We start from the raw sequence: 13,256 nt of genomic DNA, 5'->3' as shown, positions 1-13,256 counted from the left end.
AAATACGGATCAAGAAAATCGAAAAAAAATGTTTGCACATACTGCGCTCTACTGTCCCACAGCGGAATACTCAATAATATGTTTGCTGTTGCGCCCAAAAGAAGTAACTTTTGTTTCACCCATTCCGCGAATTGTTTATTATCCTAGTTTTGCATTGTTACTAAAACCGCTTTTAAATTTCAAGATGAAACTAACTTTAAAGGTTTTTTTAGAGATAAATACGTAGTACATTTATTAGTTGAAACTTTAAATTATAAAAAAAAATCATTTCTTTGTGCCAATTGATAAAAACTGATAGTAAAAACTATTAGAAGTATCAAGACAAGAACAGAGTAGATGGGTCGATCAGGCAAGACTAAAAAAAAGCAAGCTTGGCTTGAAAGTAGGCCTGGGAATGCTCTAACGGTAAAGTCCAATATCAAACAGTATTGTGTGTTATTGAGTTGTGAAAAACTTATGTAGTATTTTTAGAGTTACAAATGGAGACTTTGTTGTACGTAAAGAAATTCAAACTATTTTTTCGTGAAGCCTAAAAATATGGATCAAGAAAATCGCATTTCAAACTATATGTACTACTAGAATATCATCTTCATACAAAAAAATGATATTTGAAAAAAAATATAAAATAAAATTTTATTCATATAAGTGACGTTGATGATGTTTTCTCTTTTAATTTTTGGATTTTATTTACTTTCTTTTACAGTTTGTATTTGCGCACAATTAGATCAATTATATTTTGAATTTTTATTTTTTCATTTTTAAGGCATCAGAAGATATAGACATTTCGAATTATTTTCCTTGTATAATTACTAAAATTATGGGGTGGAAGAATACTCAAAACTACAAAAATAGAAAGTATATAGGGTCATTTGTCATTATGAAAATAAATGTTACCAACCTGAATCATCACAGCTACTCCCACTAATCCTTGAGTTTTGGGCATTGCTTCGCTCATGTTGTCGTATAATTGATTATTGTAACTTAAAACTTGCAACTGTAATAGAAATAATCGCCATTAAAATCACGAGCTTTTTAAATATTTTATTTTGTTTAATTCCTAAAATTTTTGAAACTTATGACATTACATAATGAATTTACAATTATTTGGCTGTAAAGTTTAGAATGAAGATAAAAAACATGTTTCACAGAGGAAAACAAATGCCCCAGAAAGCGAGCATTACCTTTTTTTTTAAAATTCGAACCTGAAAATAATATGCAGACTTATGATTTTAGAAGCTATATATTATATCACGGATTTCTTTGGAACTTACGTTTTAAAAGCTCATAAACTGAATTTTCGTTTTAACACGTAAAATTAATTGAAACTTCCCAGCCGCGTTTTAATTAGCCTTGAATAAATATCAAATGTTATGCATGTACTATTTATTTTATTATTTTAATAAAAGTGCTCAATTTCAAATTAGTTCCAGTTAATTCACTCATTATACAGTTTTGGTGTTTACATTTAGTAATATGCTTTAACAAATAAACGCGTTTCTCGTTATTTATCCTTACTATACTAAAACACAAAAATGATCTTAAGTTACTCTCTTCACACAAAATCAATGTGTATTTTTTTGAATAAATATTTTTAGATTTTATGCTCAGATATTCCGCTTTCGCCTACAGTGGCAATAGTTTTGACCATTTATTTAACTATTTTTTTTCAGTTTGGTGTAATGTATGTGAATGAAGCAATTCAAATTAATGAATTATGTTTTAATTGCGCTAAACCACTACACTGTATGTAATTATTTTTTGTGTTTAGTTTTAACTTTATTTACTTACCTTTATTTAATGTCATGGTATGGGAAAATCTTCCGCCTTTAAATTAGTAAAAGCGAATTTAAAAGTGTACTTACTTTCATGTTGTGTTTATTGACGAATGATTTTTGAGCAGTTATTTTTTACTTCCAATTGTTCAACTGAAAAAGTCACTGCATATCTTTGTTATTTAAGCAGTTAAATTAAAACTAAAGAAAATGTATAATATATCTTACACTTTTGCTATCTTACTCTAACACAACTTAACATCTGAAAATGCTGAATATTAAATTAGTCTAATAAAAAATCATAATTCTACTATGCATTTGTTTTGCATTGCACAAAAGTGCAAGTTGCACTGCAGTTTCTCAACTTCTGTTTATATGCTAAATTGACTGAAATTTCAAATAATAATATTAGTTCAAATATTTCATTCTCCTTTGGTTACAAGTCTGCATATATTTTACAGAATCGGTAATAGTACATTATGTTTAACATCATTAACAACTAATCTGATATACATAAACTAGTTTAACAAATAATAATATTTGTTTAAATATTTTAATCTCTTGTTCTCACAAGTCTGCACACTAGTACATACTAGTCTACAAAATTGGTAATAAAACTGCACACTAAACTTCCCAAGTTTATTTATTTAACATATTTTACTAAAATTGTTCATTTAGAGTTCTAGTTTAATTTCTATTACACCATTAGCATCTAACAGGAATGCATAAATTAGTTGATACTTTATAATCAGTACCGGCTGAGTCCATGCATTTTAAAAGTTTTTTCTTTCTTAATTTGTTACTTTTTGGTCATTATTAAGCAGCAAAGCAACTAGGAACAAATCTCGATCAATCAGAACAAAAATAGATGACAAAAACACTTTTATCTCAAAACCAGTTCAGTCCGTGCTTGTACTGAACAGCCATAAAAAAAAATAAATAAATAAATAAAAAAGCACGGAAAGCGTGAACAACATTATACACACTTTTTTTTGAACACATAATTTTGATTTTAACAGGCATGACTTAAAATCGAGATAACACATCAATTAAATCGGTTTTTGCACAACATGTAATATAATTAATTATTACAAGTAAATAATTTGACAACAATGCTTAAAAATTAAGTGAGCAGATTATGAAATGTTTCTCGTCCCTCCTGTGATTTTTTTTAAAATTTATGTAGCTTATTTTGATACTAAATGCCTCAATTGAATTTTTAAATTAAAGAACTTAGAGGAAAAACACATTTCGCAAAAGTTTCTAAGAAATAGAGATCTTAGACCGACCGAACTCTTTTCACAGATAAAGTATTCAAACACATTTTATATTTTCTTCCCAAATAAATTCAATAAAAAGACGCGATACCCGAATTGTATAATATTAATTGGCTGTTGACATAGGAAGGAAATTAAGAGATGTAAAATACATAATGTACGAAAACTTCCTTCTACAAATCAAGAAGAAAAAATAGTAGAGCTAAGCAAAACAATAAGATTAATGATGCGTAAAATGAAAAATCAATGCGAATAAAACACAAATTGTCAAGAAAACGTTTTGAATAGATATTAAATTCCACAACCGCTTGTTCAGTGACGACAATCTTGTGTGGTAAACAATATTCTATATTGTTGGAAAAGTCTCCACTGTAGCCTTTAAATATATGATTAAATTATTTCCTTGAAAATATGTGCTTTTTAAAAACATAGTAAACAACGCTATAAAATGCAACAATTTATTTGCAAGAAAAAAAAAAAAGCCTGGTTGTTTTAAGGTTTTTTTTTTGGTAAATCTGTGAGATTTTTTACGATATTGTTAATTCACTTTTGATTTTTAGAGTTTAGATTTTTTTTCTAATTTGTGTTCGTAACTGATTTTTTGTTTTTAATTTCTTAGCTCAAACCTTTTGCGTTTTTTTTTTTTTTTTTTGGATAAACTTCTTACTAACAAGCATGATATTCTAGAAAACACTTAATTTCTCTACCGACTAAATTAAAAACGTTAAAGACTAATTTTCCACTTTAAACTAACATTTAATGCATTGTACCATACGCATTAAAATTAAGGCATTGAATTACGCATAGAATTGTAACTACAATCACTTTTGCTACTTCCTACAATAGCTTCCTAAGAAAGACCATTTCGCTTCAAATCGGCAGATGGTGGGTTGCAGTTTTAACTCGAAGAGTAAACAGAAGGTTTGTGGGGTGCGAAACTAAGCAAATAGAAAGTTAATTACTAAAATTAACTTATTCACCCAATATGCGAATTAGGTCATCGTCATTAGTTGCGTAAAGAAAAATTTGCATGAAAATGCAGGAGTAATCCAGAAAATTAAATAACTATCTGTTTTTTTTTTTTTTTTTTTTTTTTTTTTTTTTTTTTTAACATAGAAAGGATCTACCTTTTTGTTTAGATTTGCATTGAAATCACATTGGTGTCGTTTATTTTCGCATAGGTTAATTTTGAGTATTCAATAAGAAGAATAATTCTGGTAATTTAGAACATAATCAAACGTGTACGACAACAATGTTGATTTTTAAAGGGGGAAAATTTTCATTTGAAATGGGAAAAAAATGTTCATTAAACTACTGTCCTATTTTTCAAACTCATTAAGTAATCATATTTTCAAGTGTAATAAAATGCTTAAAGGTATATTAAGAATTAATGATGCGCACTATCTAAAGTGACTGATATATTTGATAATACGAGGTTAAATTAAGCGACTCAATGAAGTAGTACGCTTTGAAATGTTATACTTCTTTATGTTTTTGTTTTCTATTACTTTAAAACTATGGAAAAAACTAGCACTACTTACGTGGCCTTTTAAAAGTCATTTATCGTTAACTACAAGTATATCCAAATAAAAAATCATTAAACTATATTTTAGCAAATAATAACTTATAATGAAAGTATCTGTGTACAATTTGTGCAGGCGTTTCATTTCGTCTATATTTATAAGCATTTTTAGTGCACAATTCCATCAGCTTTTTTTTTACTCGTATAAACTATGTATTTAATCGTTATGTATTTTGATGACACAGAAAAAAAAAAAACATTTTAACTAACTATTTTCCAATTGCTGAAAACCATAAACGAAGTAGTATAGTACTAATATTAGCATAATGTTTGAAGTCTTAAATAAAAATTATTTACACTTGTCGGCATAAAATATATTACAAAAGGTAAATGAAACCAAATGCATCGAAGTCAATGCTGGGTAGTAGAAATGACGCTAAGGGTCTATTTCAAGCATATTTAAACTGAAAAAGGGTGTACGTAATGTTGCGTTATTAAAAGGTAAACAATTCACCAAAAAGCCATTAATCGCCCCATTATGCAATTTTCGCATAAATTATGTGTAAAAAGAAACTTTTCACTTAAGGTTAGGTTAAACTTTCTGGATCAGCGTAGAACGTAAATGTATATTAGCGTAATTTAAACAATTATTTTCCTTCATTTTCAAGAAAGAAAATAATGATTAGACAAATTGTTTGATTGCTGCATTGTAAAGACATTGTGAATTATCTAAATAAAAAAGTAAATTAAACTTTCCTGTTCATTTTAAAAGCTGCTCTGCAGTGACGTCATCGTTATTTTCGGTATCGTTTTTAATGTTTCTTAATAATAAAAAAAATCGATTACTGAAAGAGTGCATTATTTCCTGCACTTAAAGTTAACTTGAAAATAAAAACTACTCGAGTTTATTTCTCGACTTCATCACTGTGTCATATCTTTTCAATCATCGAACTTGTGTTTCCTACATTAGAAAGAATTTTTGGTTTATGTCTATATCTCTGACGCTTTTAAAGCTCATTACTTAATTTTCTATTTTCCTTCCACAAAATAGAATGCCACCATTAGACGCCTTCTTTCAGAAAACATCCAGTTTATAAAAAGGAAAAATGAAGCTTTTAGCGTAATTCAATACCTCGAGAGCATAATCACTCTATCCTAAAATATCCGAAAGAGCACTTACCTCAGCCGGAAATGCGTGACCGGAAATTGTGTGTTCCGATCCCTTATCATCCGTTCTTCCGTAATGTAGCAGTATTTCATGGACTCGATACTTATATGATAACGGACCACCGCTCACAGATACTATAGGGCTGTCCGTGTCCACACGAAACCTGACGCTGTGTCCTGTGTTTTTGAGGGTGCCGTTCACCTAGAATAGGAGAAAATAACATTATGTAGTGCTGGAGAAAACTATTTTGATTTATTAGCTTCTGATGTAAAAGAAACGCATTAAGCTCCCGCTTTGTTCGATTTTCGTGGCATGTATAGATGAATGTTTTATTGATGGTTACACGAGAATAATGTCAGAGTTACTGTAATTGTTTTGTAATTTTAGCCGTAAAGCTTTATGTCTTAATGTGCTTTCCCTAAAAGGAAGAAAGCAGTGGACAATTATTTAAGGCATTAGGGGGACATAATTGAAGGTTTATGTTCATAACTTTAAAAAATGTCGACTACAATATAAAACATTTGCAAAATGTTACTGATTTTATAGCATTCTAAAAAATTTTATAATTAAAAGCTTAAAACTTAACTGTTAGTAACACTCAGCTACTCTAGAGAATAGTAGCATGATTTTTTCCTGGCGCTGCATCTCGCCTCTTATCAAAAGAACAGATGCTTTGCACACTATTTGCCATATTTCATAAGTGTGACCATCAGTAAAGGATCATGTTAGAGAATATCCTAGGAGATTAATTTAAAATACTTTATACCTCAGTTTTAAAAATGGAGAGAGTTGTTATGCTGAAGATCTTAAGAAATAAACCTTGCAAATACAATGTGACAAAAAAAATGTTGTTGTTGTCTTCCGCCAGTTGGGCTGGTAATTTGTGGTGCGCTGCTACACTTTTGCAACTCTACCGTAATTTGGTGTGAAATCCGACTTCCACAGTACACACATTCCATATGGGCCCGTTTATAGGGTAGGCAACCATTCACAACACAGCAACACATTCACACACAGAAATGACAAGGACAGGAGAGAGAAAGCACATCCTTGCTCAATCCGGGATTCGAACCTGGGACACCTCATCGTAGTCGGACTCCTCTGACCACTAGATAAGACTGGCGGAAAAAAAAAAAACTCATTTCAAAGGATCATTAAACATCGAGCTATTTGATTAAAAATTGCCTCAAATTGTATGCAATATTGTTTCATTCATTTTAACTCTAACACTTAAAGAATGAGGATCAAATAGATGTTAAGTCTGGGTGTTTCCAACTAAAACCCATTTCTCGTGCTCGTGTCACCACACACAGATCCACATACGCACTCACATTTACAGCGCGTCCCCGTTTAACCCGAAATAACCCTATTTTCGCGCCCTGTATTAGTGTTGGACGCATACTTTCGATGATTTCTAAAGTATCGTAAAGCATAGCACATGAAATATAAAGAAAATCATATTTAACAGACTTAACGTCTCAAAAAAAGTCGTTTTAAAAATTGTATGGTGAAACTAGATATTTCTTAAGGTGCATGACAAGTAAGTATTCATAATATGAAAAAAAAAGTATCGGCCTTAAAAATTGTCTTTAGTAAAACCGTGCCTAAGAAAATTTTGTCTACAAGTATAGGTATAATTTTACGGTTGTTAAAGGATTTGGACCTTAGACTCCTTAGTAAGTCTAATTCGCTTACAGTTACCACAGAGTATTATAAGTATACGTATCGCAACGCTGTGGCATGCTGCAGATTCTAATAGATGTATAATGATGGTTTTTAATTCTCTTGGAGGCATAGTAGATTTGATTTCAGATATTTGAATACTTTTAGTAGATTGGCACAGTGGCGTCAAATGGAGTTGGGCACCAGTTCTTTGCCTGTATCAGCTCAGTATTTTTATTTTCTGTACCTCAAAGAGTAAAACGAAACAAAATACTTGCAAGATGCAAAACAGTGAGAAGACGTATTTCATTTTGCCTAAATCGTAGTACAACAACATAAACTAAAATTAAAAAAAAAAACTTTGAACATAAATTTATTCTGCCATCTGCAGAATGTTTCGGACATAAGAAATTTCCATCAAGACCAATGTTGGAACTTCTGAACTCATTCACATTCGCAAATGTAGAAATGCAGCATTAAAAAAATACTTTTAAGCTCACCCCGTAAATAATTTCCCATTTCATTTGGAAAATACATTTGTTGCTGCTCTCTTCGGGGCTTTTCATTCTTTTAACTCCTCTATTATCATGCTTTTTTTTTTGTACAAAAGCAGGCATCTATTCAATTGTCGATCATTAGCTACCACACAAGTAACTTAAATCGTTTCTATTATTCTCTTCAAACCCAAAGTTCTAGATGTGTCCCATTTTGTAATCCTTCTATGATTTGATGCGGTTTGAATGAATGTCCCATACTTAAATGATAAATACTGAAAAAAGGTAAGCGTTTTACAAATAAAATATGTAAAAGAAGCACCCAATATGCAGTATATTGAGAAATGACATATTTATTTAGGATTTGCATGATTCATGCAGAGTCACAAATAAGGCCATGTAATTATTGAGCTTGTTAGAGATTAAGATATTTTTTAAAAATTTTAAATGGCTTTTGTTTTTATTAAGATTGTTCTGCTAGTTAAATAATCACTATAAGGAGCTAATGACGTATTTCTGCAGTTTTTGTCAATATTTGACTGTAAATTCAGAAAAAAATGTATTTGATAATAAAGCAGAAAGAGCAAAAAATCAAATACATGTTAATTTTGTAAAACTGACCTCATTTCAGAATCATTACATGGATGCCTCAGTTGCTAAATCGATTAACTCCACTTAAAAAAAGAAAAAAAAAAACTCATTTTTGCTTTAATAGTGCTTAATCAATGCTTAGAATGTGGATTTATATTAAACGTTTGGTTCAGCGCATTTTTGATCCTGCTATGGCAGAAAATGTAACACGAGGACACATTCACTCCTAAGGATAACAGTATCTTCTTCAAAAATTTTTTTGACTTTTTGTTTTATGGAGTTAATCGATTTGGCAAGTGGAGCATCCATTAAACATTTCCAAGTGAAACAATTGTGCATAATTATACCCAAACGTTTCAAAAGGTATAGAGTGATTCTGGAGGAAATAGACAATCGTATGAGATGGACCAGTCATAAATTTCTTTAATACGCCTCTCAATATATAAAACAACTACCTCAGACAAATGCGGAAAGACATTTTGTATGACATGCGACTGTTTGCTTCTCAGAAAACTACATATTGTTTTACCTAAAATTCATTGTTTCTTCTGGTAAGTCGAATATTGTTTTTTACGTAGTTATAAAAATACAATCTAAGCATTTCTATGAATTTTAATCTAACTGCTTTTGATGCTGTAATGTCTGGTTACATATCGGCTTCCTAATAACCTAAAATGGCGACGTGAAATCCTCAGTGAAAGGGTAGGGGGTATTGTACTTTGCACTCAGACAATTGGGAGAGATGGGCCCTATACAACCTTGATGTTTTTTTAAATATTGATTTTCAAAGTACTGAATTTAAAATACTAAAGAATAGTATTTTTCTGTTTTTAGAGTGTGTCAACTACCTATATTAGAAAAGTTTCGTAAACACGTGTTGAATGGACAGTAGCTACTTTGAAAAATGCCGATAAAGTCGTTAAAGAAAAGAATATAGATGCTCAAAGGCCTGCTTAAAGAATATAATATTTTGGAAAGCCCTTTCGTATCTTTAATATGGATGAAACTGTTTCACAGTTGAATCATAAGCCCGGCGAAGTAGTGGTCATTAAAGAATCTAAAAATGTGGCATCAGTTATATCTGGGTTAAAAACAGAGCATGTTGTAATGGCGAGGAACCTTTTTTTCCTCCTTTTGTAGTTTGAAAGGAAACAAGATAAAATATGAGTAGTTAGATGAAATGCCACCTGGAGCAAAAACTCAAATGTTGCCACAGTCTGCTTACGTAAATTCTGACACATTTTTGGATTGGTCAAAAAATGTAATAAAAATAAACACTAATAAATTTAATACATGCGCAGATATTTCATAATTTCACTGTGGTCCGTCTCTCCCATTCAAATGGTCCATCTAACCCGGGCTACTTCGGGTGAGATGGACCTTACAGCAAAAGTTTTAAAACATCATAACAGAAATTCCTTTAAAGATATGACTTTCTACATTTGGATTTTTGTAAGAAATATCATACACTATTTGTATATACAATGAAAAGTAAAATATATGTACTAAATGTACAGCTTTTAGAGAACGAAGAAAAAACGTAGTCCAACTCTCCCGTAATTACCCAAAAACACTTGGTTTTACGAAGTTTTTGGTAAATTCTCTAGAAAAGTCTCTTGAAGTACGATTTAGTTTTCAAATTTAATGGCATAAAATGAGTTTTGAAATATGAATATATATTTTCTACTGCAGTAGGTCAAAACACCTCTTAACTATTAACTTAAACAGCAAAATATTTCCACAACATTAAGAACCAGAAACAGTCTTTAGATAAACACTCCTAAAGTGATTCTTAATTAAAAACCAAAACAAAACAATAAAAACATATACGTAAAAAATAAAAAGGTAGCACTTAAAATGTAAAAGTTTGTTCCTGGTATTTTAACTTTCATAATGGTTTAATTTTCTAGTACAGTTTGGTGAACGAGTTGAATAAAGCATCTTAGATTAGATGTGTAACTGCTCTGCTTAATCAAGAGGAAGACTTTCTATTTCTATCTCGCTATTTATGTTTCCATCTAAATGAGTCATGAAGACATCCCACAGGAATTTCAAAGGAAACTATTTGTGTATTTCATGCTTACACAAGCGAAAATATCCTATGGCACTGCTCTAGATTATGATTTAGTTTATGGTTTTATGTTGTAAGCTCTTCCATTTATAATAATTTTCTCGTTTCCAACCACCACTGTCCACAAGTATATTGACTGCGTCAACGTATTTCGATGGCTAAAAAACGCTGTAGTAAATATGAAAATACTATTAGTGAAGCATCGTGGCCTGAAGACTATGTATTTAAGGGTTACTAATTTGTTTCGTAATAATACGAAGAATAATATTCTGGGTATGAAAATTTCTAGCTGGCACCAATATAGACAAATGATACTGGAATTTAGTGCATAGGTATTTCAAAATGTGATCTTGATAGCGGGAAGAAAAGTTCGTCTTACTGCATCAGTTAATATTAAAATAACAACCATTCATATGGATAGCGTCTTGATTTGTCTAGTGCAGCAGTTCCCAAACTTTTTTAGGCCACAGAACGCTTGCGATTTTTTTTACTTCAAGGAACTATATTTTGGTTTATGACTAAAAGGCAAAATGTTCGAATCTAGGAGTCACTAATAACGATCTAGTAGTCACTGCACAATTCAGGGTCCAAGGTCCTTTGCAATGGCGGATTTATCATGTCGCATATCGCAAAGGTTCTTGGAACCCTGGAAGACTTCGACCACAAGTGATTGTAGGTGCACTTTGGGTGGATCTTTAACCTTCGGCCAGTGTCGAGCCCACGAAATCAGTGGTTGACTGATTGGGCTACCTCGGCCCAAAGTATAGCAGCTACTGTACTATTCAACTATGTATCGAAAAAAATCTTTTAAAAATTGTGAGGCAGTATAAAAAATATTATCCTCAATTTGAAACAATAAAACCTGTTTATGAAAATATAATCTTCTCATGAAATTTTGCAACAGATACAATTATAATTGTCCCTGCAAATATTTGTTTTATGTCAGAATGTTGAGTTCGTACAGCTGAAGCAGAATCCAAGAGTTTTTTTTTTTTTTTTTTTTTGGGGGGGGGGGGGGGTACGCATAGGTTAGAAAGCTCGATTTGCATTGAAAAGCTGTTACGAGCGGAAGACGTTCTAAGATACATCTTTGTTGACGAGTATTCCTTTTCAACATGAAACCAAACTTTTTTGAGTGAAACTGAAACAGAAAATTGGTTTCAAGCAGATGAACTATAAAGTGCAATCAAATGAATAGTAATGGTTTTACTATCCCGAAATAGTTTCGCAGCGTTTTCTTCATAGAGATTGTTTCTGGCACAAATTCCCTTAAGAGAGCAAAACATTATGTTCTGTTCAAAACTGTTCTTTTTAGGCAGGGTACACAAAAATTCAGCTTTTCCACTATGTTATTTTGTCGCTCACAATAAATGTGGTTATGTTTTCCATTGAGTGAAAATAACCACTTCATTTAGTTCACCAAAAATGTCAACAACTATTTATCAGTCATCGTTCTTCAGGTAAAACATTGAAAACGGCTCCACTTGAAAAACCCTCATTTCATCTGGAAATTTATACAACATTCTAAAAACTTTTGTTTTGGATATCCAGCATAATTCACATGAAAAAATAGTGATTTGTCCTGCCTACCCATGTCTTCATAAGTTTTGCTAAATGGTTTTTCCTGGAGAAAACGAGATTTAAACAAAATAAACTATTTCTGAAGCTTCATCAAGAACTTTCTTCAAGTCATATCGTAGTTACTTGATTATATCTATGCAAAACACTGTGACTACTGCATTTTCAATCTGGAGCGACATTCTTGATCCTTGATATTGATTATTTCATTTTTCTTAAAATTAATGGGTAAAAAAATTACGCAACGGCTAAAACGTGGCGGAGCCCTTGTTATGCTTCGGCGGAACCCAAGGTTTTCGCGGAACACACTTTGGGAAACGCTGGTCCCCTATTGGAAAAAAAAATGATACCGGAAAAAAATATACCAGCTTATGAAACACCGGAACCGGTATCATACTTCCGGTATGTCAGTATTTATACCGGAACCGGTGTTCCATAAGCCGGTATAATTCAGATCCCGGTATCCCATACCGGAACCGGTATTCCATACCGGAACCGGTGTTCCAAAAGCCGGTATAATTCAGATCCCGGTATCCCATACCGGAACCGGTATTCCATACCGGAACCGGTGTTCCATAAGCCGGTATAATTCAGATCCCAGTATCCCATACCGGAACCGGTATTCCAATAATACCGGTTTTCCATACCGGAACTGGTATTCCATGCCGGAACCAGTACTCCATACCAGAACCGGTATTCCATACTGGAACCGGTGTTCCATAAGCCGGTATACTTCATATCCCGGTATTCCATACCGGGACCGGGGCTCAATATCGGAACCGGTATTACATACTGGAACCGGTGTTCCATAAACCGGTATACTTCATATCCTGGTATTCCATACCGGGACCGGGGCTCAATACCAGAACCGGTGTCCCATTAGCCAGTATACTTCAGATCCCAGTAGTCCATACCGGAACCTGTGTTCCGGTATACTTCAGATCTCGGTAGTTCCTACTGGAACCGGTGTTCCATAAGCTGGTACTTCAGATCCCGGCACTCCATTTCCGAACGGTTGTTCTACTTTGGAATTTATTTGGTTCTTCAAATCCCGGTAGTTTTAGCCAGAGTTGTTGTTCCAACTTCAGTTGTATACCGATATTTCTTTCTGGTACTGGTAC

General features: G+C 32.1%; 1 protein-coding gene across 1 annotated transcript in view; it reads right to left on the bottom strand.

Moving 5' to 3' along the window:
- Positions 1-13,256, bottom strand: part of LOC129218948 (carbonic anhydrase-related protein 10-like) — a 128,535-nt gene that overhangs the window by 93,861 nt on the left and 21,418 nt on the right. Inside the window, exons 3-4 of the mRNA XM_054853268.1 lie at positions 5,752-5,940; positions 899-994 (exon numbers count right to left, since the gene is read on the bottom strand). Of these exons, the coding sequence (XP_054709243.1) occupies positions 899-994; positions 5,752-5,940 (285 nt within the window). The remainder of the gene's footprint in view (positions 1-898; positions 995-5,751; positions 5,941-13,256) is intronic.

The sequence above is a fragment of the Uloborus diversus genome, chromosome 3, assembly GCF_026930045.1.
Source record: "Uloborus diversus isolate 005 chromosome 3, Udiv.v.3.1, whole genome shotgun sequence".
Classification (NCBI taxonomy): Eukaryota; Metazoa; Arthropoda; class Arachnida; order Araneae; family Uloboridae; genus Uloborus; species Uloborus diversus.
Note: the sequence above shows the minus strand (reverse complement) of the source record. Positions and strands in the feature narration are given on the sequence as shown.